The sequence below is a fragment of the Delphinus delphis genome, chromosome 13, assembly GCF_949987515.2.
Source record: "Delphinus delphis chromosome 13, mDelDel1.2, whole genome shotgun sequence".
In the NCBI taxonomy this organism is placed as follows: domain Eukaryota; kingdom Metazoa; phylum Chordata; class Mammalia; order Artiodactyla; family Delphinidae; genus Delphinus; species Delphinus delphis.
The window spans coordinates 43,660,605-43,685,910 of NC_082695.1; the positions used below are offsets into that span (position 1 = coordinate 43,660,605).

The 25,306-nt window shown below is 38.4% G+C and overlaps 1 protein-coding gene across 2 annotated transcripts in view; it reads right to left on the minus strand.

Annotated features, from left to right (window-relative positions):
• Positions 1 to 25,306, minus strand: part of CDH2 (cadherin 2) — a 213,874-nt gene that overhangs the window by 35,387 nt on the left and 153,181 nt on the right. For both annotated transcript variants that reach the window (XM_060028838.1, XM_060028839.1), the window contains 8 exons: positions 24,331 to 24,477; positions 22,435 to 22,590; positions 18,051 to 18,195; positions 15,192 to 15,364; positions 7,083 to 7,220; positions 6,221 to 6,406; positions 3,366 to 3,619; positions 1,801 to 1,943 (listed from right to left, as the gene is read on the minus strand). In XM_060028838.1, coding sequence (XP_059884821.1) covers positions 1,801 to 1,943; positions 3,366 to 3,619; positions 6,221 to 6,406; positions 7,083 to 7,220; positions 15,192 to 15,364; positions 18,051 to 18,195; positions 22,435 to 22,590; positions 24,331 to 24,477 — 1,342 coding nt within the window. The remainder of the gene's footprint in view (positions 1 to 1,800; positions 1,944 to 3,365; positions 3,620 to 6,220; positions 6,407 to 7,082; positions 7,221 to 15,191; positions 15,365 to 18,050; positions 18,196 to 22,434; positions 22,591 to 24,330; positions 24,478 to 25,306) is intronic.

Here is a 25,306-nt window from a genome sequence, read left to right on the forward strand (position 1 = left end):
CAAGAAGAAATCTCCACGGACCTCTCTAAGGAGTACGGGTGGCTCTGAGAGCAGGGAGTTTAAGGTGGAGCGGTAGGATGGCTGTTCACCATATTCTAATAGCACCAGAACCACTATGATTCTTTGTAGTTTGAGTTAGTTTCACATTTATTACCACATTTAATATTATTTGACTGCCATAACAACTTCACAGAATAGCAAGCAGCAAAAACAACAATTAATAATGAAACAAAGGCACAGAGAGTATAACAGCTTGTCCAATTATTAAGGAGCAGAACTGGGGCTCTAAATCCAGTCTTGTGATTTAAAGTCAAGTGCATTTGCAAAGCATCACAGCTACACAGATTTAACTGCTCACTTCTCTCTTGTATCAAACACCCTTTCAAGTAGAAAACAATCCACCTTGGTGAGTGAAAAATCTGGTTGTAACTCACAACCAACATATATACATATAATTTTATAGCTCTTTAAATCTCAACATAATGGTGCAAGATATATTACTTTAAGTTTCACCGTGGAGAAAGCTACCACTTACATATGGCGAGACAAGATACAACACACACGAATGCTGTGCTTTGATGTGAAATGGCAGAAGAGGTTCCTGCCAAGTTTCAATTCTAAATATTTGAACAGTAGGTCTCATATTAGAAAGTATAAGAAATATTGCTTTGGCCCTGTCACCTTGTAGATTTCTGACAGATAATGATCTCATTGAATCTTATTATACAGGATTTGGAAAGGTTCTTTGAAACTGTTCTTATCAAAAATGTTGATATGCAACGTTTTTCAAACTGCATATCTTGGCCACCAAATAGAAAAGCCTACTATTTTTATTAGATGCTAACATTCATAGTCCAACATTAAAATGATTTTAAAAGATGGTCATGATTCAGTTTTAAAACTATTAACACATATAGAAATGCTTATTTGAGTGTTTAGTCTGTGCCAGGCACTGTTTTAAAACCTTTACATGTATAAGCCTTGTTATCTTCCCCTGTACGCTGAGTTACATACTGCTACCATTATCCCTATTTAACAGAAAAAGGCAATGGACAGCTTTAAAACCTTGTTGCCAGTCCTGCAGTTAGAAAATGATAGAACTGGAGTCTGGACCCTGGGGGTCAGGTGGAACTTCAAAGCTTCACTCTTAAACCATGTCATATTGAGAGCTGAAACAAGTCCGACTCCAGTTTAACTTGAGTCATTTTCATCTTACATATCTCAAAAAAAGTGCTCTCTGTTAATATCAGCCATTTAGAATCCAGCAGAGACCCAGAAATAAAAAAGATGCTAAACTATATGTTTATGTTTTTCAAAACCAACCCACTAAAGCTCAAGTACTCAATTATTTCAATTTAGGCATGACATTTAGAGTTGCCTAGCCTGTGGCAGACTAGAGGTAGAGAATTAGAAAAAATGCTAGATACAGACAAACTAATGGCAACAAACACATTGACTAGAAGAAATATAAAAAGACCACCTCAAAAACCACTGTGTCTGGGCCACTGAGGCATCAAGGTGCAGCAGGGCAGAAAAACCACAAAGGCTTGTGATCACAATACTAGGTGACCACGGAGGGTATAAGGACATTGGGAACATTCATTACAGAAGACAGGGGATGTATCACAGAAAGCCCAGTGGAAATGGAAAATAGAAATTGGGGCCTTAGAAGAATGAAGGTCAGTTTTCTAGACAATTGGGTTTTGTAGAAAACTTCATTTCCTGATGATGCATTTGTGATAAGGCTCTACGCGCTTAACAACATCCAGGATAATAGAGTGACTATATTTAATTACGTACCATTGTCAGAAGCAAGGAAAGTAGCGTTATATATATTATTTTTCACATTTGGAGATTCTCTGTCCAAAACAGCAATTGTAGTTATCTGCCCATTCACAGGATCTATTTTTAGCCAGTTGGCAGGATCAGATAATTTTGTGTATCTACAAAATGAAAGCAAAATACATTTAATATTTTTGACATGACACTTAAAAAATAAAGCCTATTTTTCAGGTTTAGTCCCAGGTGAAACCGGTGCATTAACTTGCATTTTTGTAGATGATGGTTGGACATGCAGCCGTAACGCGGGAAAGAATTTCTGTGGCAGTGGTTTGGGGAGGTACATGAAGGTTGTGTGCTGCGTGGCCAGGCGCACAGGAAACATTGCATAGGTGTTCCAGGGGAAAGACCAGGAGCCCAGTCTCCCTACTGCAGTTTGGGGTTAAGGGGGATTTGACAGATCTGATTTTAAGCTCTTATCTAGTTCATAGGATAGCAACGGTGCAGAAAAAATAGCTCAAATATATCTTCTAAGCGAGCAGGAGCCCTAATGTATAGGGCTGAAGAGACATTTTCATAGAAGTTGAATTTTCTATCACAGAACACTCCTAAAACGTTTACCACCTTATCATGGTGGAGATGTGGTCACAGTGGGGAGGACCTCCCCCCGCCCACCAATTCCCATTCCTCCTAGGATCTCCCCACCTGGGCCAAGCCTCAGAACTACACCCTTCAAGGCAAGTCCCATGGTCTGAGCAGATTTATCTGTATCAGCTTAACCTCCTTTTTTATGTGGCGTGGGAATAAGCTTTTCAAGCGTGGAAACCAATAGACAAATTGGAAAACATATCCTATGTTTTGAGAGGTAAAAATTTGCAGGAGTCCAGGATACCTATTCACTAGCTATTTCTCTATCTTGATTCCAATGTATAGAGACATGAAGAAGATACGCAGTTATTCTGAATCTGTTAGCAACAGTTCTGAAAGAAGTTAAATAAAATATGAGCTAATTTTAAAAATGACCATCACCAGCGATGGATAACAGTCATGTGGAGTATGCTCTGCTAACCATCTACTCCCTCATTAGGAAGGATAAACTAGACTTTGCTGAGGCTGGAAATCTTTACACATATGTTTTGGAAGTCCTACAACCACTGTGCAGGTGAGGGATGAAGATAATTAGCTCTTATATCTTGGTGTTGGCATGAGTTTTCTTTTCTTCCTGATGTGTGGGGAAGAGGTAAATGTTATAAGCTTCTGAGACTCCCCTATTTACTCACAGGAGAAACTTTATGTGATGGTTGGCATAAAAGCACAGGCTAAATTATTACTAAAGATTTTAAAAAAGGAAAGAGGACAGGAGAAAAGAGGCTGAAAAGTTATTTCTTTAAATAATACATGAGTAGATCCATCTTATATTTCCGATATAATACACTCATGGGTCCACTGAAGAAACTTCATCAAAGAATTAAAAATAATCTCGTAATAAGGAGTTTGCGTGCTAATGAAAATTTCTCACTCAGATGGCGAAGAGATTTTGTGCACAGCATAGAACAGAACGTAAATTACAAAATGGCATTTGATACCTAATATTTTGCTGCATATATCGATCTGGGTCCTGAGCAGTGAACGTTGTTAACATGGTACCGGCGTGAAGACCTTCCTCTTGGCGAATGATCTTAGGATTTGGGGCAAAATAAGGGTTTTCATTCACATCAATAACCGTGACAGACACAGTTGCAGTTGACTGAGGTGGGTGCTGAATACCCTTGGCTAATGGCACTTGATTTTCTGCAGCGACAGTAAGGACATACATCCTATTTGTTTCAAAGTCGATTGGCTGGAAAAAGAAAAAAAAATTTTTTTAAAGGAGAAACCGTCTTTTTGCAGGAAATAAGAATATTTGCATTCTGCAGTTTATCCTTCTAGCAACTCCGTTTCTAAAACATTAATTTTTCATTCACTACACCATAGGTTCCTCTCAAATTTCTGGAAAATATGCATTAGCATGGCCATTGACTGAAACATTTATCGCAATTTAACCTACTTATATAAGATATTTATATATCTTGGGCATTTCACAGATTTATGTTCACAAAATAATGCTTATTACTATTCACGCTGTATTTATTTAGCTACATCTAACAACTGAGTTATTCTTAAGAACAGCACTGTTGACCAAAAATAAAAAAAATACTAAATAATCTGGGGTCAAGTGAGAACATCATGGTGTCGATTGAACTCTCAAACACGGGTACAAAGACCACTCCTCACCCGGGAAAGCTTTTACCAGTCTGTGGTCAACAAAGTGGACAAAAGTGGACAAAAGAAAAACTAGAAAATGTGATTTTTTTTTCTCATAAAGCTAAACTTACTCTATTTAAAAGTATCATTCATAATTTGAAGTATACATTTTAGAGTACACACACATATACACCTTAAATAAACAGTAGTGTTTGTAGGTAGAAGGATTTTTATTTTTTCCTTAGTTAGCAAACTAAAAACTTTATTTTTTTCTGGCTGTTTTCCAGAATAATTTTGGGGATTTTACTGGTCTGTACAAATCCCAAATCTAAGAATGCCACTCTAGATAAAGGCAATGAGTGAATAACCTTAATGTAAATATTAACTTCCAGAGTTCCACTGAATCCCATTGTCAATAGAAAAGTTACCAGGAGTCAAGGGACCAGACTGGACTTTCCCTCTTAATTTCCCTGATCATCTTCTAGCTGAGGTGCAGGTAAGCATTACTGTGCATAACAGTATGAAAAAAGAGCTTGGCGAGCTCTCATGCCATCCTGGAGAGTCTAAGAAGGACCAAGGGCAGCAGCTATGAGAAAGCCACAATATTAGCACAGACCACACCAGTTTCTTCACCTAGACCACCTCCTCAACTCTTCAGAGTTTCTTCCCTCTCACTCTACAATCCCCAGTTCAACTTCCCTTTCTGAATTATTTTCAACAAGACGGCAAAGAAGCCAAGAAAGAAGACAATTCTTTTGAGTAAGCGCATTAGCTCCATGAAACATCCCTGACAACATTTACTTTTGCTAAGACCTTTAATGGGTATTAAGCTTATTTATCCCACAGAACAACACTGAAACTTAGGTACCAGTTATCTCCTCACTGTCTGTGTAAGAACCTGAGGCTTAAAAAACCTGCCATGTTGTCTCCACTACAAAGGGCAGAGCTGGGATTCGAATACAGAGGGGTGGCACTGTCACTCACTATGCTGTGTTCAGAGAATTTCCCACTCCCACCTCAAGGGGGAGATTACCGTTCTACTCACGCACATATAACATTCTTGGCAACGGAGCCCTTGGTACACCTTTCTCTGCAAGACCAACATTCAGGTTCCCTTACAAATCAAGAATGTTGGGATGTGAGGCAAAGAAGCAGCTCTCTTCCCTGGATGGCTAAAAAGAGATGATCGCTTCAAAGAGCTCTTCCATCCGTTAGTACCATCTATTTGTTACCCTTGAAGTTAACATCCCTTTTACTTTCGGCACTCAGCTTTATTTTTTTTTGACAATTAAGGGTCAGAAGGACCAATTTCTTAAAGTCTTGAAAATAGCACTTAAAAACAGCAATGTAGGGACTTCCCTGGTGGCACAGTGGTTGACCTCCGCCTGCCAATGCAGGGGACACGGGCTCGAGCCCTGGTCTGGGAAGATCCCACATGCCGCAGAGCAGCTAAGCCCGTGCACAACTACTGAGCCTGTGCTCTAGAGCCCGCGAGCCACAACTGCTGGGGCCAGTGCACCTGGAGCCCGTGCTCCACGATGAGGGACGCCACCGTAACGAGAAGCCCGTGCGCCATGGTAGGGAGTGGCCCCCGCTCACCGCAACTGGAGAAAGCCCACGTGCAGCAACAAAGACCCAACGCAGCCAAAATTAAATAAAAAATTTAAAAAAAAACAAAAGGAAATGCAAGCTAATACTTAAAAAAAAAGAAAAAATACAGCAATGTAAATTCGAAACCTTTTAAGAGCGTAGGCCCTCTCCTTGCCTACACTCACCCTGTATTACGTCTGTGATATTTTCTGGTTTGTTCCCTGAGCCAATACTCTAATAGCAACCTGTAGACATAAGAACAGTACGTGTGGGGCATCCTTCTTAATAGCTATCAATTGGCCATCAAAAATCCATGATGTAACGTATCACTAACATATCCATGGCACTGACAGCCCTGTTGAGGGCTGTCCTGTCTTCACTGTTAAAACTCCCCGATGACTGAAACACAATCATATTCCAGGGATAAAGTGAGACTATCTATGTTGGCCTCGGCCTAAGTGAAAAGTAACAAACGTGACTCCTCCAAATACATGAACTCAGATTCAGAGATGTTCAGAAGAAAAAAGTCCTGAGATTTAATAACAAACTAAGGGGTGGCATATACGGGTTGCTGCAGAGTGGCCATCAGAGAGACCATCGCACTTACTTTTACTACGGTGACTAAGCCGTCGTTACTGTTGGCGTCGGTCTGAATGGCAAAGCGCCCGGCGGGGTCCCCGCCGCTGATTCTGTAGACGGCGTTCCAGGCTGGCGTGTGGGGCTGATCCTTGTCTGTCACCGTTAGATTAGCAACTATGATATCTACCCTGTTTTCAGGGACTTCGCCATAGAACTATAAGAAAAGACAAAGCTCAGTCAGAGGAGCGACAGGCACCGCTGAAGGACAGTGTGTCTTGATGACCACACTGCCCTGATGTTACCACCCCATTACATCTTTATTATCCACACTAAACGAGGAGATCAGTAATGCAGGTAATCACAGCATTTATGTTTGACTTTAAAAATACTATAACTTTTTTCGGCCCTCAAATTTTTTTTTTGAAATTATGTTACAGTTTCATTAATATTAAATTAGCATCCTTCGGTGAGTATCTGGGTGGGGGGGAGTGGGCAGGAGTCAAGGACTTGTCTGAAGGAAATCATTTTACTCAAGAGATCATAATGATATGCTGACAAAGTAGCATCTATCAGTCACGTGGTTCGTGCAACTGAAGATATTTATAAATATTTTGTTATAACAGCATAAAGTCTCTTTAGGGCATTTCTTCCAGGCAGCATGTTTTAACAGCTTTATCAGTGGACTTGGAGAGAACGACAAAACAAATGACTTCGGTGCCTTATTTAAAACCCTGGTGTAAGTGACAGGAAACTTAGGAGTCAGTAGCCATTCTACAATGAGAAGAATGAAGCAAGTTCCAGCTCTGTTTTAACGCGTTTATTATTCATGACAAAACTCCTCAGTAATGGACCGCAGGCCTAGACTTCCGTGAGTGACAGTCTGTACTTACTGTCATGGCAGTAAACTCCGGAGGATTGTCATTGACATCTGTCACCGTGATGACAGCCGTGGCTGTGTTTGAAAGGCCATATGTGGGATTGCCTTCCATGTCTGTAGCTTGAATTATTAACGTATACTGTTGCACTTTCTAAAAAGACATAAAGATAACAACTTAATGCAACGAATTCCTCAAGAAGATGTAACAGTTGTTCTGTAAACGGCTCTTGATTACACACGGAAAGCACAGCATTAGTCACCCTGATTAATAGGACTCAAAATTTCCCAAGTGGAGTTTACTTTAACTTGTGAAGCACAGGTCTGGTCCTTGTCTAGAGAGATTTAACTATATGTTTTCGCCTCTACTGGCGGAAAGGAAAGCGTGGCAGATGTGTGAAATTCACTGCGAAGCTGAAACTTCCATCTGGTCTCAACCTTTCTTTTTCTTCTGAACTTCACAACATTGTCATCAAGCATTCAAGTCATGTGGTTTGTATTTACTTTCTCAGACGTTAATTTCTACTCGGTTTAGGATACTGAAAACAATAAAGAAACTTGAGAGAGAAGAAAGCATATATAATTCATAAAGTATATATGCTTTCCTTTTATATATCCTTAAAGATGTTCCTTCTATTATACCAAGGTTGATACAGTAATTTTCTCCGAATTTCCATTAGTGTATACTATTTACAACTATAGAGGAGAGAGACATTGTTAAATGAAGTCAAAACCAGAATAAAGGGTTTGTGTCTATATCCTTCATTTTGTAACACAGTAGGTATTTAATAGTTGCATACTCAGTGGACTGCTATTTGGGCAGAACACTCATTGGGTCCACAGACCTATAATGAATACGGATACATTTTCATATAGATGGTTAATATCAAATAGCATCACTGCTTTCAAATTCCAGACTGAAGTTTTTAAAGGGGAGCCATATTCAGCTGTAATGTGTCTCAGAGAAAAACCTTGAGATCGTCTGAAATGTCTACAGCACTAGTTGATGAAGTTCTGTATTAGGAAAACCTAAACAAAACAAATACCTGAAATCATTAGAAATCTCTGTGGAAATTGGCACAGATAAAAAACATAGATCATTGAAACATGTTAAAACATCCTGAACAACAAAACTCACTTCTTCATACAAAAATAAACAGTCACTGCAACGAGTAGTTTTCTCTAATTCTAAGTATAGCCAACATTATGAATGGCCACTCTTGAGGGATTTCTGGAGCTTAGAGAGAACAGACACAAATTGTAACTTTTGCTTTAGTTGTTAGTGGCAAAGGCAAGGCAAAGAAAGGGGTAGGAGGGAAAGTCAAACCTCACACATTCAATTTTTAGTGTCTGTCCACCAAGACGCCAATCTCTAGCAGTTATTTCAGTTCCTTTTCCTTTGTCTTCCAAAAAAAACACCCACTTTTTTGATTGGGGAAAAAAAAAAAAAAGAAACAAAGGAATAGTGTTGGTTGAGCCATTTTAATTTTTCTTAACCCATAACCCCTCACCGTAATGCTTACATAGGCTAAAATATTTCTCAATGATTTCCATTCCCAGTCAAGAGTGTCATTTCGGCTTAATGCTCTCACAGTTAACAAGAGAATTTTGTAGGGCATTCAATTCAGCCTCCCAGCTGAAAATCATGAAAAATAAAAATTTGTTATGACTTTGAAATGCCATTTTTGTTGGCTGCTATTTGCAGAAACATGAACATTCTCAAAAAAGAAAAAAATGGAATTTTTTACAGAAGATAAAAAGTGTACATAGGTATTATCTGGAGATATGGTTCTTTGTTAATGTCTACTTTACAGTGATCTTTAGAATTATATAAGCATAATATGTACAATTTTCCACTGAGCTGAAATATTGGGATCAGTAGCTAATACCTGAAATTTCCCATTGCTTCAAGCGAGTCTTCAGATATCTAAGTTACAAAAGAACATTGTTATTTCTAAAATGCGGTGCTTCTTCGAGTAAAGAAAAATACCAACTTGGTAGATAATATAATCTCCAATTTTAAGTGCCTGATTGGTAAAAATGCTTTTACATTTAGTAAGGAAGTCATCGCAGTCTATGTTTTAGACAACCAAACTATTTAGAGCTTCTTGCCTAATTTAGTCACTTGGCATCTGGTTCTGAATGACTGACATTTAGATTTCATAAGAATTTGACTTCCCACCCTCATAGTTTCGCATCTGATCAAGGGGGCTTTGCTTAAAAACATTTCCTTGCTTTCTGTTCTAGAAAGGACAAAGTCTCAACCCCTCTGCTTGCTGTCAATCCTTCCATGTCTGTGACTCACCTTTCCCACCAAAGCTCTCACCTTCCATTCACTGACCCCATACCTTGAGCTGTTTGTATTTATCTTCAAATGCCTATCGCATCCCTGCGCCACTGCATTTGGCATTTTCCTCTGCCTGAATCAGTGGTTCTTAACTGGAGCGATTTTGCCCTATAACTCCCCCAGGGGATATTTGTCAATAACCTGAGACATTTCTGGTTGTCACAACTGGGTAGTGCTACTGACGTCTAATGGGTAGAGACCACAGACGCTACTAAGCACCTACGATGCACAGGACAGGCTCCCACAACAGAGACTTATCCTGTCCAAAATGTCAACAGAGCCGAGGTTGAGAAACCCTGGCCCAGAATACCCTTCCCCCTTTATCGGAGCCTAGCAAACACGAAGCTTAAAGTCGCCTCAGAGATGACTTCTGAAAGTCCTTGAGGAAGAGCTGTTTGCCTACTCAGGACACACCTCTATCACTGTTTCTAGTTTCTGAGGCTGTTATCAGTCCATCTGTCTGTCCTCCCCGGCTACATACACATATACCCACACCCCTCCCCAGGGTCACTGCTTTGCAGACCTTTATGTCCCTGGCATATAGCGTAATGCCTGACACAGCATAAGCAAGGGACAAATGCTTTTGAATCTGTAGCTGGTGGGTGAATGTATGGGAAACCTCGGGCCTTGCATTATGTTATAAAAATCACTTCAGGTTTGGGAAAAACCATCTCCTTATTTACATGGCTAGCTATCATTTATTCATTAAAACATATATACTGGGAGCATAAACTAGCTCACTGTTTCCCAAACCGCTAAACTGATTCATATACCATCTTCCCAATTCTGCTATATCCTCATATTTCTACACCATGAGTCACTTACTATTTATCTTGACGTGAACTCCCTTTTAAAAAACAATTTATTGTAAAAGTACTGTAAATGGAAAAGTAGCATCACTTGCCATTAATATAACTCTAAAACTAAACATAGTACAATGCCTGTGCTCTGGCAGTCTCTATTTGATGGAGTAGCTTCTAAAAGACTTGTGGTCTCTGGTTTTCCCTAGAGGCTTCCCTACGTGTATCAGTTAAAACCATTATACTTGTGTGCCACACTTTTGAAACTAGAGCCCTGAACCAGAGTGCTCTAAGTGAACGAAGAGGTGAGAACAGTCAGTCATCCATTTGGCACACATTTAATGAGTGTCTACTAGGTGCCAGGCAGTGTAGTGCTTACCTGGAGAAAACAAGGAACAAAACCAGAGATCGCTTTGCTGCCATTAAGTGAAAGAGACAAATATGAATGGGTCACAGGGCCAAATGTGCAATGCAACCATGGTGAGAGTAGGAAGAAGTGATGGGAGGAAGCTTTCATAGGGTGCCTTCAACCAGTCCTCCAAGCCTGGAGGGAGGAATGAATGCAAGACGCATTTTGGGGGTAGACTGAGAGGAACTTGACGGCTAAATCTATCAGTGGATGGAAGGCAGGGCACAGGAAAGGGAGGTATAGACCATGATCTTGGGAAACTGGGGAGGTGGCACACTGATCACATGAAATAGAAAATTCCTCAGGAAGCACAGGTTTAGGGAGATGATAGGTTTGCTTTTGAAAAGATGCATTGAGTTCAAGGATGGACAAGTAAGTAATAATGTCTGAGAACTTGGGAGGGAAGTGCAGGTTCGTGACCCTGTTCAAAGTCTTAAATGCAAAGCCCCAGTTCCCTCATCTGTGAAATGGGGCTGACGGTGCTATCTACCTTGTAAGTTTGTGGGCTAAAACATTTTTTTTGAATGGTTACTGTATACCGGGGCATTGTTCTAAGGGCCTTGATAATAAAAAAATAACATTTATTGCAAAGGAGCACTAACTATGAGCCACACTATACATTGTGTCTCATTTAGGCCTCAAAATAAACCTATAAGGCAGGTGGACTGTTTTCATCCCCATTTTACAGAGGAGGAAACCAAGGCTTAGGGAGCCAGGGAAGCTTTGCCCATTGACACCGAGTCATAAGCAGCTGAGAAAAGATTTGAATCCAGGTCTCTATGAGTCCAGAGTCTGTACCATTAATTGTTGTGCTATATGAGTGCCCTCCAAGCAAGTGGGAATATAGGCACGGCCTGAGTGAATCCTGAGTGGGGGAAGGAGGCGGAAAGCCAGATTCCAAGGAGACCAGGAAAAGGGAGGGGTGAGAGGTGAGTACGGGCTGCCCTTCTTAGGAGTCTGCTGTTGACAAGAAGAAAATCGAGTAACTTGAACTTTTCTTCCAGGTTCCTGTTCAAGGTGAAAAGAGGAGCACATGGACCTCAGTGAATACCAGGAGCTGGCAGGCAGGTATGTTGTCCACGTAACACGGTCTCCGCGTATCTGGAGGAACACACGCCACTGTGTGTGCCCTGGGGAGGGGCTGAGGACCCGGCTCTTGGAGAGTGAGCATTAGCCTGCTCTATAGAGAGATGGGACAGAAATCTTCAGGCAGGGGAAACAAAAGACAGAGAAGAATAGAATAAGTTCAGATCTGTACGAGGACTGACGTGTGGCTGTATGGGCGGAGGGCATCAGTGGCTCCTTAGCAGGACGTAAGGAATTCTAGGAGCTTGGACTAAAGAAGGCTTTGGGACCAGTGTGCTCGAGGGTCTGGAGCGCCACGTTAAAGAGCTCTGACTTCATGCTGTGGGTTGTGGATTATGAAGGAACCAGTGGGGTTTGTAGGAGGGAACCTGCAGAGGAGGGAAGACCAAGACCACAGGAAACAGGAGAACATTTCTTCAGGAGAGAACACAGAATTGAGGGCACGAGTAAACGTATTATTTGGCGTGGAAAACAGGAAGCATAATTCTTTCTTCATCATGAGAAAAATTATGATGAGGAGTCAAAGTGATGGTGATCGTACACTGGATGCTGGGAAAGGATTTACGATGGCAGCGGGGAAAATGAGAGTTAGTATGTATTGGACACAATCCTGAACGCTTCCTGCCTCGCGTTACGTCATCCTTACAACCGTCCCATGGAGTAGATGTAATATTATCACCCCCACTTACAGACGGGGGAGCTGAGGTTTCAGGTTAATACACTGAAGGTCAAATAGCCCATCACAGGCAAAGCCAGAATGATTCAAACCTAGTGAAGCAGAGGGTAACTCATCAGTAGTCCTGACCGAAAAGGGCAGGAGATGGACATGTAAAAGCTGGAGCAAAGAAGAAAATGCCAGGAATGGGTACCACCAAATCAGGCAACAAGAAGTCAGGTGGATAAACAACAAGGTCCTACTGTATAGTACAGGGAACTATATTCAATATCCTGTAATCAACCATAATGGAAAAGAACATGAAAAAGAATATTTTATAAAACTGATAAAAAGGATATATGTAAAACGGAATCACTTTGCAGTAGAGCAGAAATTAACATAACATTGTAAATGTTGTAAATCATTGTAACATTGTAAATCAACTATACTTCAATAAAATAAATTTTAAAAAATATATTTGGAAACCCCCCCAAAAAAAGAAATCAGGTGGAGATTAAAAAATTGAAGACTGGCAAGTATGGTGGGTACAGCTTTAGGCCTGGAAAAACCCCAAGAATTGGAATTTTTTTTAAACGTGGAGATGAAAGGTAAATAAAAAGCTGAATCTCAGTAAGCATTTCAGTGATTAGGAATCACTTAAAGGTGTCATCCATCCTGGGAGGATGACAACGGAAATGACTCAACATAAAGAAAACTGTGAATTCTAATAGAAATAAAAGCACCTCCAGCCTGCACGGAGGCCCGGAGATGTCAGAATAAGGTACCCCCGGCCTCAGGCAGAATTACCAAACCATCCAAGACAGATACGTTTTCCCCATGTTAAATGACTTTTAGGAAAGGAAGGTTTTCTGTAATTTTCCCTAGTAACTCGTTGTTGTGTTTAATAATTTCACTGTTAAGGAGCAATTTCTCATACTGTAGCCAACCCGTGATTCACCAGCTTTGAATTCACGTCCACATTCATTTCATCGGGTCGTGGATAGCTGCTTCCGTTCACCGCAAGACATCCTTACCCAAAGTACAGCCTGACTTCCGACTTTCACCCTCTAAACTAAATACAGTCGCTTTGATTTTTAAATACAGTTGGTTTGCTTTGGCAAAACTATCTTTCATTCTCTATGCCTCTTGCTTTTCATAAAACAGTGAGGCTAAATGTGAATATTACCGTATGAAAACAAGATGAAGCCCCATTTCTGTATCTCACAATGAGAGTGTGAAATGAAAGAGAAATATTAGCTTTGGGAGATGAGCTATACCAACTTAGTATGTGAGCAGCCTGGCACTCAAGAGACAATATTAAAAAATATAACATATTCTCATATAAAATATAGCATTCATGCTGAATTTACTGACATTTAAGAATAGTATTTCATACAGTAATGGAAGAGGTGTAAAGACATACATGTTCCAAATATCACTGAACTAAAGGTACTACTGCAAAAACTAAATTTCAACCATCTCTGGTGCAAAACATTCCTAGAGGAAGAATTGTTGACACGTGGGAATTAATAAGCACAATGTAATAGCCATACATCTAACTCCTAAGTAAGGTCTCAGCTCAGTTGTGAATTAAGTAATCTTGATTGGCTCATATTACTTTATTAAAGTGTTGCTAGCACTATCTTGCGTATATAATGAATTGCAATAGTAATGTTTTCTTCAATCCAATTCAAGTGGATGCTACTTACTAAGGCAAATAAAGCGTCATAAAAACCAACTCCTAAAATCCTTGTCAATAGTATTTAGTATGGTAGGTCTAATGGTTGGTTCCTTTTGACACACATAATATGAGGTCTTATCACTACAAAAGCTGGCTCAGCCAGAAATCTACAAGCACGGATCTCTACGAGTTGGCACCTGGATAATTCACTCACACAGTTATCACCAATGCTCACTAATGACCTTGAGAATCTCTAAGGAAATGGTCAGAACAGAATAGAGAAAGGGTGTAAAAAATTTGTGAGGGCTAGAGTTTTCAGGAAAGGATATAAGCAGGGCTTGAATGGCAGCATGAAGAATTGGAAGGTTCAAGATCAAGAAAAATGGGCAAGACATTCCTGGCAGAAGGAATCACGTGAACAAAACACAGCAGGGTGCCGGAGCATGATGGGCTCAGGTCTGTCACAGCGAGATGACCCATCTGGAACGACTGAAATACCTATTCCCTCTCAGCCTGTGATACTACATAATAGTTCAATACTGTCAAGATTTTATGCCTTTGCAACAAAATATTAGGCCAGAAATGTGTTTCTCTGAATTTAGAACTTTAAAGGCTTGTCAGCAGAATGAATGCCATTCTTGGTGTTCAAACCTGTTAAATAAGTTAATCTTATTTAAAGTTAAAGGGAAGGAGATCATCTCTTCTGCACTAAATCAGGAGGCCACAAAAATACTCATCATACATGTTATCTGTAGCCTCTTAGAAATACGAACGTTAAAAATTATCCTAAATTTATGTATACTTTATTTGGGCATGATTTTTCACTTAATTCCTCACCAAAACCTTTGAATATGAGGGAAAACAGAAAAATGCCAAGAACTGTAAAAATGAGATGCCAGAGGGTTATTGGCATAACTTAGTCAATGATCACATTAAATATTACATGGACCAGCAAAGATTCATCCAGTATACCTAGATCATCTGACCAACTTGAAGTTCTGTAGAAAGCAGTACAACAGATTTCTTCGTGACCGTGAGCATTGTGAATAATGTTGTGGAGTCGTTATTACCTGGAGACAAACTGTATGTGACCCTGTGCACTTTTAAGATTACAAACAAATTCAAATACAGATGTCAGTTGGCTTACCTCTCTGTCTAGTCCAGCTGCCACTGTGATAATGTCCCCAGTCTCGTTGTTGATTGTAAACATGTTGGGCGAAGGGCTGCTTGGTGCCTGGGACAGGATTCTGTACCTCAGCATCCCATTGAGGGCATTTGGATCGTCAGCATCAATTGCAGTGACCGTCATCACATATGTTCCTAGACACAGCAGACATGGACAATGAATGGTCACACTTCATGTCAGCGTCTCCCAAACGGAAGGTATATTTACCTTCTCCATCAATCTTCATTCCACTTTTTCAAAGCAACATGTAATCATTTCGACTTGATTAAAAACACTACTGATAAGAAGAGTACTCAATTCAAAAAATACTGGACATGGTTGTGATGCTTGAAAGGAAAATAATTTTTTTTTTAATTTACATCTATAAAGACTCAATGTTTCCATATACTTAGAAGACAAATTCACTGTATGATTCAAAGAAAGAACCCCTTTAGACCTTCACTGATACAAAATGCAAATAATAAGTAACATGGATGCCATCTGAAACTTCTTTTATGGCCACCAATGCCTTCCCTCTGCCGTACTTTTCCGTTATGCAGTAACATCTAAAATGACATGCTGGGCATGATTCTCCCCAATGCCTAAGTCACTTTCTGAAAGTAAGCCAGCTGCGTAAGGACACACACTCCATTTACTGAGGTCGTGAGGAATCATTCCATGCATGACTTTTTGGTACATTGAATATAGGGAGTTTTGCATTGTGGTTCATTATTTCCTAGGAGATTAAAAGAACACTGTAACAAACTCAGGGACTTCAATTTACTACATATTGTGGAAAGGAAGTCTACAAAGCACCAGGATCAAATAAATTCCAACTAGCTAGACACTCTGTGCAACTGAGAAGTAGAGAGAAAAGTAGTTACTATTAAAGATGGTTTGTTCTTTGTGATCTTTATAAGAACTGGATTATAAAATGTTCCATCTCCAGTCTACCATCTTTGTAAGTACCCTATGGTCAGTTCTAGTTTAGAGCCTTTACCATTGCTGTTCCCTCCACAGGGTACATTTTTTTTGCCCCAGAATTAACGAAGGCTTGTTCACATAATTCAAATCTCTTTTCAGAACTTGTCCCTCTAAACAAGACACGCTATTTGATGATGTGCCAACTTTATTCTTTTTCCCAAAATTTTACTGCACATTTACTTGCTTGTTTGCCTTTTACATTTCTCCTCTACTAGATTTTAAGCTCCAACAGGGCACAACTAACTTGTCACTGCTGTATCCACAGTGCCAGAACACTGCCTGGCACACAGCATGTGCTCTATAAATATTTGTTGAATGAATGAATTGTTGAAACAAAAAAAAATATGTTTTGGAATCTTGAACCAAATACTGCTTACAATATTGCATCTTAGTCTAACTCAAGATTCATGACATTATCAAACCTTGCCTAGAAGGATGTTTTCAAACTTACACTGCAGGAAATCGACTCACGAAATGTCTTTATGTCTCCTGGTCACTGAGAGTCATTTATTTATGGGAGGGATTTATGGCAATTCATGGTCAGATGCGTAATAAATATATCTGTAATGGTTTATTTTTGACAAGTTTTATGAAACAATACTTTTGATACAATTAGAAATAATAGAGGAAAAAAGAGAATGAATGATTTTAAAAGACCGAAAACCTTCCCCAGGCAAAAAAGCACAACGTTTATTTATCCTTAGAATATATGTAAAAGCCTTGTGTTTTAGTAAGGATATGTTTAACATTTTTTGATTTTTTTTTTCCTGTATTTTAAAATACTGACGAATGCGACTCTGAAATGTGACTCAGAGCCACAGATGGTTGAACTTCCGGCACAGGCCCTGTCTTCCCACCCAGCTGCCTGCACACCCCACTCTTCTGAGGATACAGACAAGTGTATTTGGACCAGGAAAAGTGCCAGTTTAAGGCATAGTTGGCTATATCTATAAATTGGCTTATGCAAATCCAGTATAGATGACGAAGGAAACGCATAGCGTAAGTTGAAATGTCGAGGCTTTCTTACATACAAAATATTAAACTATAATTAATTAAGTCTCTCTAAATACCCAAACATCTCAGGAAAGCTGGCAAAATGTTTCCTTTTACCATCTCTATCCCAACTGATTTCTTGTCCACAAGTTTTCCAAACTCAAGAGACCTTTCTGGCCTTGGTATTCCACTGTGACTGAAGTTTACGGGGTTTTCAGTACAGAAATCTAAAATCTTGGTCAAATATCACTTCACAACGGCGAGAGGCTTTCTGGTAGCTGCTCTTTCTAGGCTAGGTCACTTTCCATGACACTAGTTTAAATGCAAGGGCTGCAGAAGACATTAGGGTCACCCTGAAAGGAAGTATCTTGTGTAGCTAGAGAATCTGAGCTGTCACCAAGCCCCCTCTCTGCTTTTGGTTTTGCCCCACTGCCTGGTCCTAGGAACGCCACGTGTTTTAAGACACTCCAGTTGCTTTAGGTGCTGCTACGACTAATAAGATAAAATCTACACTTTACAAACAGAAAGACCCTGGTCTTCCAGTGTTCACTTCCTAGCTGTATGGCCTTTATCAACCATAGCAGAATCAAAGGATTGTATAGATTTTACAGTCTAGAGTCAGATACTGTAGCATATATTTTTTCAAAAGTGGAAAAAGTTATTGTAGGCAGTAGAGGGGTATTTTTCTGTTTTCTCTCTTCAGTCTGTTTTTCCCTAAGTTACCTTCCTTTTTGCCTAAAAGCAGCACGAATGAAAGAAAATGACACAAAAGGCTCACGTGATTTCTCCTTATCCTGCTTATATACGTGTTGGATTACATTGCATTTCCTCAAGCAATCTCCAAATTATGATCTTTGAACTTACCAGGCTTTGATCCCTCAGGAACCGTCCCATTCCAAACCTGGTGTAAGAACTCGGGTCTGTTATCGTTCATGTCAATAACATTGATGACAATGTCAATCGGGTTCTCCACTTGGTTTCCATTAATATCCACTGCATGCGCCCTCAACTGCAAGAGTAATTAGAAAACAAAACAATTTAACAGATTTAGGTCTCGAGTGAGAAGATAAAAGACAACATACCCATGCTACCAAAACAGCACAGATGGACTGAAAACCAAAAGCTATTCGTCCCATCAAAAAAAAAAAAAAAAAAAAAGGAATTCCCTGGTGGTCCAGTGGTTAGGGCTCCGAGCTTTCACTGGCGAGGGCACGGGTTTGATCCCTATTTGGGGAACTAAGGTCCCACAAGCAGCGTGGTATGGCCAAAGGGGAAAAAAAAAGCTATTTGTCCCATCAAAATTTAAGTTAGCCAAACTCTATATAATTAGGGGAGATGGAGTAGCAAAAGGTCAGCACTTGCTATCTGCCAGGCACCCTGCTCAGAGCTCTAGGGATTTTACTTCGTTTAATATATATACAAAAGAGTGAGGTAGAAACAAATCCACATTTGAAGGTAAGGAAATTGAGCTTCAGAAAAGCTAAGTAACTTTACTCTGTTTACTGACAGAGCCCCTGTCCAAAGCCAGTTCTGTCCAGCTCCCAAATCCTTTTGCTAAGTCCGTACAAGAGTCAGGGTAATTAAAAATGTGGTACTGGCCTAGAATAGTCATAGAGAACAAGAGAAAAGGAGAGAATCTAGAAAGAATTAAGTGTGTACAAGGAATTTTGACTCTTTTTTAATTGTAAAAGTCACTCACTCATAAATATTAAAAGTACATAAGGCAGTTGTTACTCTCCCAAGGTTGAGTTCTCAGTATTATAGGTACTTTTCTAGAAATTTTATCTTTTTCTTCCTTTTTTTTTTTTTTTTTTTTTTGCGGTACGCAGGCCTCTCACTGTTGTGGCGTCTCCCATTGCGGAGCACAGGCTCCGGACGCGCAGGCTCAGCGGCCATGGCTCACGGGCCCAGCCGCTCCGCGGCATGTGGGATCTTCCCGGACTGGGGCACAAACCCGCGTCCCCTGCATTGGCAGGCGGACTCTCAACCACTGCGCCACCAGGGAAGCCCTTTCCTTCCTTTTTAAACAAATATAATCACTCAGCTACTCTTGGCAAAGTATCTTCAAAATCTTTTCATCCGGAACATAGAAAACCATTTCAATCTTTTCAAAAGCTATGTACTGTTCACTGAATTGTTTCTTTAAAAGAGAATGCTTCTATGATTTTCCTGTTAAGTATGATGCTGCTTGCTGGTTTCTGTCGGATATGCTTTATCAACCTAAAGAATCATCAACATATCCTTTTTTTATTTAGAGGTTAACACATGAAACAATGTAAATTTTATTACACTGGCCTTTTCAACACCTACAGAAAGAATTCCTTTTTCCCTTGACTTATTTAATACATTGATGGTATTAAATAATAATAATACTCTTATTACATTAAGAGATTCTTAATAATGAACTATCCTGGCCATTCTATAATTAATTCTATTTTGTTACGGATATTGCTCATTTATGTGCAAGTACTGAGAATCTGGAGATCAAGAATTCACCCCGAAATTGACCTGAAAATATTTATTTCCTGAGTTTTAACCACAGAAGTTCAGGTAGTGAGAATTCGTACAGAAGAGAGATTTAGAATTTTTGATATTGATATTATTTGTATTCATAAATTAGAAACTAGTCTAATTAAGGACTGGTCTATTGTGTGCAGCCTTTATTAAGTTTTCTTATAAATGTGATGTTTTTGTGAAAGGCTTGCAAGTTTTACTTCTTTCTTTATGTTTTAGAACAATATAAAAAGCATTCGAATTACATGTTCCTTAAGGATTTTAGAAGAATTGGTTGATAGAACAATCAAGGCCTTTGGCAGGAGGGAGTTGAGTGATACTTCGGATTTAAAACATTTTTAGTTTTTTATATGCTTATTTGCCTGTTTATATCTAGGGGAGTCTTGCTCTACCACATATCAATATTTTAATATTGATTTTAATTAATTAATTAATTAATTAATAATTTTCAAAACTTCAATAATCTTAAAAGTTTGTACAAGTGCAAAAAATTCAACAAATATATTAATGAGAAAAATAAGAGTCTAAAAACAAACACATGCATAGGTGGAGTAAAAAGTATGGAATGACATGCTAAATCAATGGGAATACTAATTCAATATATGGTGTTGGGATAATTGCGCTGGCCGTAAAGGAAAAGCAAAGTGGATCTATATCCCTTTCTTCTTTTACTAAACTAAACTCCACAGAGGTTGAACATGTAGAGGCAAAAATAAATAAATAAATAAAACAGATAAAATGGAGGAGATTAGCATCTTGGAGAGGGAAAAACCTTTATCAACATCTCTGGAAAGCCAGAATGCCTGATAAAATTAAAACAACAACAACAAACATCACCATGTAAAAACTATAAGTTATAATAAGGTAAAAACTATAAACAAAGTTTAAAAATCAACAACAAAAGGGGAAATATATGACAAATCATGTATTAACAATGCTAGTAGATAAAAGGTTCTTAAGAGTACAGAAAAAGATAAACAACCCCCTGCCCAAATTCAACATAAGACAGGAGTAAGGATATCATGATATTCAACATATGCAACTTAAAACGTCAAGATAATTCTTTTACCAATAGTACTGGCAATAAATAAATAATGCCTGGAATTGATAATGGAGTGGAAAGTATCTACTATATAGTGGGAAGGTAGTGCAACACAATACAACTATTCTAGAGAACAATTTCACTATATTTATCAAAATAATTCCAATTTTAGGAAATTTTTCCAAGGATATAATGCGAAAATGTACAGAGAGATGTTCATTGTCACATTATTTATACAGTAGTTGTAAAATACAACTGAAAGAACTAAATTACCCAAATATCTACCAGTAGGTAATTACTTAAAATTACTTTAGAGCAATCAAAAATGATGATATAAATAAACAGTGATTTACTGACATGGAAAGATGCTAAATCTTATGATTGCTAAGTGACAAAAGCTGGTTTCAGAGAATGATCCCAATTTCAAAACAATACATTTATGAATCTATGCACAGAGAAATATCTTACAGAATATCACCAAAGTTAGGGAAAAAAAAAGAAAATGGTTAGTTTTATGTACTGGGATTTCAAATTCTTTTCACCTTCTTATTAATACTGTATTATTTGAAAAATTTCATTTCTGTATTATTTGAAGTTTTTACAATGTGCCAATATTCTTTTCTAAGAGAAAATGATACTTTCATTAAAAGTTTTAGTAATTCCTATAGAAACTGGAGAAGTAATAAAGATCAACTTAGGTTTCTATATTAAATGCATGAAAAAATTGTTGAAATCTTGTTCCAGAAAAATGTGCAAGCATGGCTAGAAAAAAACGAAAGAAAAATGCTTTCTGGAATTAAGACTTTAATATTAGGTAATTCTTGAGTTTTAAAATACTCATTACAATATTATTTTTAAATCAGTTTCAAACAAATACGTATATTAAAAAATATGAACATATAACTATATACAAAAGCTGTTATAACTTAATAGGAAAATGAATAAAATAGAAAAATAACACAAAAATTAGCATAAGAAATATAACTAGATAATATACCTAAGAAAAGATTGTTCAGACTGGCAGATTGATGAAACCAAGTATTGGCAGGGTTATGTGGAAAAGGGAAATCTTAATTCCCAATAGGCAGACCAAAACGGCACACCTTTCTGGAGTTAATATGACCAACAAATAACAAAACAAAAATGTGCTATCCATTTACTACGACTCTAATGGTAATAATAATACCAGCAGGAACAGATAAAATGACAAACATAAATGTATATTAATAAGAAACTGCTATTAAAATGACAGTTTATGTATTCAACAAATACTATACAGCCATTAAAAATGTTGTGGTCTTTATATAATTTATATGAAACAGTATTGACCCCTTTCATGTAAATTTGTTCTTATAAATTCTTAGCCACGTATCTGAAGGCAAGTATCAGCATGTAAACAGTAATATGATTTTAAGCAGTTTTAGTTTTTTCTTTGGCATTGTTTGTTTTTTACCACGAGCATTCATCAATATTATGAAAACTGTAAGTTATAGTAAGGTAAAAACTATAAACAAATAAATAAAATAAACAATAAGTAAACTTATTAAAAATAAACTGAAAAGGCTACAAGTACATTTCTGGTGTTAGAATCAGGATCAAAGCTTTAAGACTGACGTGAGAGGCAAATGTTAAACCCTGCACATATTTGGAAGAGTATTAATACAGAGAATTATCAGCTGGCTGAAATCTTACATGAAACCGGGCTATGAGCTCGCGATCCAGAGGCTTGGTCACTGACAGCTGACCTGAGATGGGGTTGATAATGAAGATACCAGTTGGAGGCTGGTCGGCTCCCGGCCCAGTTACGCTGTACCGCAGAGAGAGGTTTTTATCTCTATCGGACCTGATCTGAGGGTCAAGAAGACAATCACATTAAACAAGGGACTAAATAAGCTCATTATCAGAGACAGGGCATGCCACACCTCACGGTCTCTTCCAGTTACAAACGTATACCATCTCTTCCCAGAAAACCCTTGAAACTCTGCCTGTCCTGCCCCTTTTCCTTGCTGCTGGGTGATGGGCTTCAAAACGAGATGTCACCTATCACCAGAAGGACTGGGGGCAATGTTAACATCTAAAAGAACACACACTAGGAGTAGTGCAAAAGTCAAAATTAAGGAGCATCAGTTTTTAAACAGAATCAAAGTCTCTCCTGGGAATCTGGAGTTTAGAATATTTAACCCTGTAACAGGTGTCCAATTTAATGAAGATAGAAATTGTTTACTTTTTGCACGAGTTAGGATAAGAAATAATTGTCTCACCATAGTGTGAAAGAGCCTCACATGGGAACTCTAAGATTATGGTTGAGCCTGGAAGTGAGATTCCTGTAGTTGCATCGTGCTGATGTTTTTCACTGCAACCAAAGCTTCCCATGTTATTTTAAGGTGGCACCTAATACCCCGAAGTCTTTATTAATAACAAAGCAAGCAAGAAATGATTTTATAATATATCTCTATTACTCTTAAAAATTACACCCATTATAGGCTCACTGCCTTCTCCTCCAAATACAACAATTCCTGGAAAAATAAGTTTACAGATGAGTGGTCATAGGAACAGGTTATAAAAAGGGAGGAAGGAGAACAGTACAGAGAAAGGGCCAGCTGAGCAATACTGTTTGGAGGTGATGATACAAGATATTTGTGTATTAGGTAGATATCTTTAATCCAGTAACAGAATCCAGTTTTTGTTTTGTTTTGTTTTTTTAGCTAAGGCAAAATTCTTTTCTCATTCTCCATTAAAGTAGAAACACAGAAAACACCTCGATTGGGGGGCTACGTCTTTCATTGTTAAACTGAATTATAATGCTCATTACCATAGACTATACAACACAAATAAATGACTTATTAAAAAATACAGCTTTCTGTATGTATCTGTTGGAATGTTAAATTAATCCTATACAGAAACATTTACTTTCTACTAGATGGGAATACAATGACTTTGTCTTATTTTCTTTTTGTAATAAATAAAAGGTTGCTCATTTTACTAAACGTGTAGAGATATCCGTCATTTTGTTCTCTGGGTCCGATGGTATGCATTTAGAGTAAATGGAGAAAAATCTCACTCTTCAGCTCTGAAAGCCTATGTTTTTGCACAGCCCCAGGGAGTCTGTTAATGGTATCAGAGGTCATTTTTTATTTCTTTAGAAAACTCTCAAACGCACTTGGTACTGGCATTTTTAGCAATGATTGCCCCTTTATTTTTTCTTTGGCCCAAAAGCTATTTGTAGAGGGCAAAGATCATCACGGGGAGTGCAGATTTCAGACAGGGAAGCTAAGGTGTGTGGGAAAGGGTACGGTGTGGGTGTGAAGCATGTTGGAGCTAAGGCGTATGTATTCAGACACTGAACAAACTTTATCATCCATGAAATATAGGACTGACCCACAGAGTGCTCTATCTATAAATAATCTGAGGTAATGAAAAAATGGAGAAGAGACTGTTTATAACACTACAGACATTTCATCACTACAAAACAAAATATGTTTTAGTACATACATGTTGTAAACTCTACCTTGTGAAAAAAGAGACAAAAGCACTTCTAACATACACTTGACACATGCCATGGAGATCAATGAAATTGTGCCACCCTACCCTGACAAGTTCTTGAGGAAAAGGCCCTCTGGAGTTTTCTGGCAAGTTGATTGGAGGGATAACCCAGTCTCTCTTCTGCCTTTGTAGGTAGCCATTGTGCTTAGTCAATTGTCTTGGGAATACTATTTCTTCAATTTCTCGTGATTCCTTTGCATTAAAATACAAGAAGACATTCCTGAGTACTAGGAAAACATTTTCTGAAAGTACATCAATATCAATGGATACCTGTAAGCGTAGGAATCACAGTTTATTATGAACAAGAAAACAGGTCTGGAGGCCCTCTCCTCGTCCCATTACAATAATAGAAAACACCGTAAAATTGTGGGTGACAGTGTTCACTGAAAAATTGAATTCCAAAAAATTTATTATGTGGCACAGCTGTGTAAACTATTTGCGGTTTCTATAAGCCATCTTAGATAGCAGTTAATACTGAGCAAAGTTTAATAGTGCCCTTTTATACATTTCTCATTAGTTTAAACCATAGTTCAGGTAATGTGCTACTGTGTACGTTAAATTTAGATCTTGATGTGCTAAAATATAATTTGGATTTCAAAAGAAGTTTAATACATACTGCTAAGGAACGTCTCACATATTTATGACCCTATTAAATCCCACAGAATTAATGCTGTACTTATTCTAAACCTATGTCAGTCGTGATGGATGCTGGAGATGACCCACTTTGCACATGGGGTATTAATCTCTGCTGGGTGTCAACATTTTCTTCTGTTTCTCCCTATGTCTGTAGACATTTTAGCCATTAGCCCTTGCTGCTTCAATGCAAAGATCCAAGCTAGTTTGCTGGAACACAGCGAATCATCAACAACAACCAAAGCATCTTCTCACTCAGTTACCAGTTCCTTACTTTATAGTACCCAAATGACATGATTTCCCCTAACAGTTAATAGATTAACAAATTACATGTCACATAATGAAAGTCCAACATGGGTATAAGAGAAAAAATATCTTTTTCTCTAAA